The sequence below is a fragment of the Pelobates fuscus genome, chromosome 8 (assembly GCF_036172605.1).
Source record: "Pelobates fuscus isolate aPelFus1 chromosome 8, aPelFus1.pri, whole genome shotgun sequence".
In the NCBI taxonomy this organism is placed as follows: Eukaryota; Metazoa; Chordata; class Amphibia; order Anura; family Pelobatidae; genus Pelobates; species Pelobates fuscus.
This window is the reverse complement of record NC_086324.1, coordinates 79074503-79078224: the sequence shown is the minus strand read 5'-3', so window position 1 is coordinate 79078224 and position 3722 is coordinate 79074503. Positions and strand designations below refer to the sequence as shown.

Below are 3722 nucleotides of genomic sequence, written 5' to 3'. Positions count from 1 at the left end.
CATTTTTTATTTAAATATTTAGTTAATTCAGATCGCTTCCTTCTTTTTATTATACTTTTTAATAATCATTGACACTAAAGGCACCCAAACCACTTCAGCTCAATTATCTCATTGGATATAATCCTTACCTATGAGAAGCATCAAATTGGATGCACACAGTGCTCATGTTCCTATTTCTAACGCTAGAGTGTTTAATAATGTAATAACATTTTACAATTGTTTTTGTTTTTTAATAAAGTAAAGATATACCACTACCGTAAAATTAGATAAATATTGCACAAAATGATAACTGTTTAATTTGTTTATTGAATTATAAATAACATGTTATTTCATTAATTAATGTAACATATTAGAAATGGTGGAGTCTCCTGAATGAGCCAATTCTTGGGTTCATGGCACCCCAGTCAGAATATCTTCTGTACTCTCCAGGTTTCAGGTAATACTGGCGGCCCCTATAATTTGGCTCCTCATAGAACATCCAGTAACCATCAAGCACCTGGCAGGAGTTGATGTCATGGTAATGGAATCTTTCATGAGTATTAGGACAATCTTCAGTAAACTCCATCATCTGACCTCTGAAATCATCCCTCTCATAGACCTTTACTCTGAATGATCCATGGTGCTTTATGAGATTAAAAAATATTTATAATTCATGGATAGTATGACAAAGTCTTGCATAATTTCATGTGAATATCTAGAACCTATACCGAGAGCGTAATTTTGACACTGACCCTCCTGTGGCCACGAAAGTAAGTGCTGACTTAGTTAATTAAGAATATATTACATACATACATTTAAAAATGTTATTCAAAAAAACAAGGTTATAATTTCAAAAGTTATACCTTTATTAATCATAGATTGGAACCACAAATGCTTTTTTGGGGGTGCATCTTTAAAAATATTTTTGTAAAATTCTTAACTGCTCTGGTAAAAATATTTACCTGTGGGCTAACACGACAAGATCTGATGGAATCATTGAAACCCATCCATTTCTGGAAATTAGGATATTCTCCCCTGCTAAGGTAATACTGGTGTCCTCTATAGTTTGGGTGCTCATACAGGATCCAGTTTCCACTTTCCACTCGGATGGAATTGCAACGATTAAAATATGAGGTCAAATCTTGACACTCAGAGCTGCACTCATAAGAGCGGCCCTGGAAGTTACGATCCTCGTAGAAGACAATCTATGAATGGAATGACACATTAGAATATTTTATATTTTTGAATATATTATATTTTTTTTAGTTGCCAGCAATGCATCAAACATAATAAATAACAAGGGCTCAAATATCACACAAATGTATAAATGATATAATCACTAGAGCTATGAAAATGGGTTTAATTCAGGAGCTTTGGATTTACAATTATAACATGAAAAGCCCATTGTGCTGTTTATTGCCAAATATAATGTAATGCTGATTTGATAACTGTATATATTAGGTTATAAAGTAATATATTCTTATTTTGTTTTGCAACGCATGCATCTATTTCCATTCTCGTGTCCTTTGGCAAGTAACAAGAGACAAAGAGGTTGGGGCTGGGAGTGAGCCACCTCTGGGGCATACCAGTAATATAAATTATATGACTGAAATGACATGCTCCTATTATCCCCCTTACTGCAGCCAGCATTATATTAGCTATCTAATGTCTCAATAGTACCAATCTCAAACTAAGTTGCAGGGCTGATTTCATGATTTATCCCAGTGGAAAGTGAAAGTTAATAGTGAACTTCTTAAAGGGACACTATAGTAACCTGAACAACTTTAGCTTAATGAAGCAGTTTTGGTGTATAGAACATGCCCCTGCAGCTTCACTGCTCAATCCTCTGCAAGTTAGGAGTTAAATCCCTTTGTTTATGAACCCTAGTCACACCTCCCTGCACGTGACTTGCACAGCCTTCCATAAACACTTCCTGTAAAGAGAGCCCTATTTAGGCTTTCTTTATTGCAAGTTCTGTTTAATTAAGATTTTCTTATCCCCTGCTATGTTAATAGCTTGCTAGACCCTGCAAGAGCCTCCTGTATGTGATTAAAGTTCAATTTAGAGATTGAGATACAATTATTTAAGGTAAATTACATCTGTTTGAAAGTGAAACCAGTTTTTTTTTTCATGCAGGCTCTGTCAATCATAGCCAGGGGAGGTGTGGCTAGGGCTGCATAAACAGAAACAAAGTGATTTAACTCCTAAATGACAGTGAATTGAGCAGTTAAATTACAGGGGAATGATCTATACACTAAAACTGCTTTATTTAGCTAAAGTAATTTAGGTGACTATAGTGTTCCTTTAATAATAAACTGCTGATAGATTAAAAAAGGTTTATTTTAAACTAAACCTAGATATAGGTAAAGAAAGAAGTATGAATAGTATTTTTCTGCTATTTTACCTACATTTTTAAACATATTATCCACTCACATCTTCTCGCAATTTTGTCAATACTTTGTAGCATGTTGTTGAGAAGTTTCACAAGTAGTGAAAGGGAGTTACAGGCTGCCAATACTGAAATCCAGTCACTAAGTAGTCACTAGTGACTCCCATTACCTGCCATTACTGGCTTGGAGTAAAGTGGTTAAAGACATCTAAATCTCACCTGTCACTACTGGTCATAAAGAAGCTAGTGTGAATTTACTGGTATGTGTTTCTTTGCTTTACCAGCAAGAGACTAAAATGAAACTGGTTGATACCTGCAGCAGCAGCTGTTATTAGTGAAAGGCTATTAAAATTTAGCTACAAGGTTGGAAATATTGTGGCAATTTTTAGCCACTTCAGACTATCAGCTGTTAATAGTGACAGTTAATAGCAGTCATTTTACGGACAGGTTTGTAAACAATCCCTATGTTTTCTATTGAAAGCATGTCTTTGAAATATTAACTGTTGGTTTGTAATTTAACAAATAATCCTACTGCTGTAACATATTAATAATTTTGTGACATAATCTTACCTTTCCCATTTTCAGTACTGATCCAGTGTCCGTTGATCTGGTCAAGCAAGTTGTGGTGATATTTAGGACGGAGGGCCTTTATATACCATCTCTAAGTCTATTGCTGATGCTTACATACATTGAAGGCAATGCTGTGCTGTTTTCTTTCTACCAATAAGTAGAATGTAAAGCTATTGTATGCTTTATTGTGTTTAAAAAAGGCCTGTATTTCCATTTCATGTGTGTGTGTGTGTGTGTGTGTGTGTGCGCGCGCTTGCTGGCACCTGCATTCCATGAATCCTAGAAAGATCTACACACAACATTCTGACAGTGCTTTTTCTGTGAATTTAAAAACTTTCTATACAAACATGTGGCAGTTTATGTTAAGGTTTCTATAGCAAAAAAAAAAAAGGAATGGATGACAATTGTTTGATTTTATAAGATAAGATGTTTTTCAGTTTACTATCAACATGTGAGTAAACACTGAAGTATATTGTAGATGTGGAGATTAGTTCTAGACCAAACTGCAGTTTGTAAAAATTCAGTCTGATGGAATAATTTTAAACATTTCTATTTCCAAACTGTCATGTTCCAAAATCTAAAGGCGAGCCTGAACATGCTCATTTCCATTCCTGGCACCAGAAAAAATAGGTTTGGAATGAAGGAGAGGATATTTTTTGTTTGTTTTTCTTTTATGGGTGCAGGCAAATGAGCAGCTTATTATAACAAGATGGACAACAGGTCTGCCCAATCATGTGGTTTGGATCTCCTGTCCAACTAAGAGGTAGCACAAAAAAAAGATGAT

At 34.8% G+C, this 3722-nt stretch overlaps 1 protein-coding gene across 1 annotated transcript; it reads right to left on the bottom strand.

Moving 5' to 3' along the window:
• Positions 1-286: 286 nt before the first annotated feature.
• LOC134571632 (gamma-crystallin-3-like) lies at positions 287-3004 on the bottom strand. The gene is made up of 3 exons (XM_063430105.1): positions 2939-3004; positions 942-1184; positions 287-622 (listed from the first exon to the last, which is right to left on the bottom strand). Exons 1-3 carry the CDS (start codon positions 2945-2947, stop codon positions 350-352), a joined length of 525 nt encoding a protein of 174 aa, XP_063286175.1. The 5' UTR covers positions 2948-3004; the 3' UTR covers positions 287-349.
• Positions 3005-3722: the final 718 nt, after the last annotated feature.

Excerpts from the sequence above, each read along its gene's own strand:
- LOC134571632 (XM_063430105.1), bottom strand. Across the intron at positions 623-941 it reads CTTGTCGTGTTAGCCCACAG|CACCATGGATCATTCAGAGT; the intron begins GTAAATATTTTT and ends AATCTCATAAAG.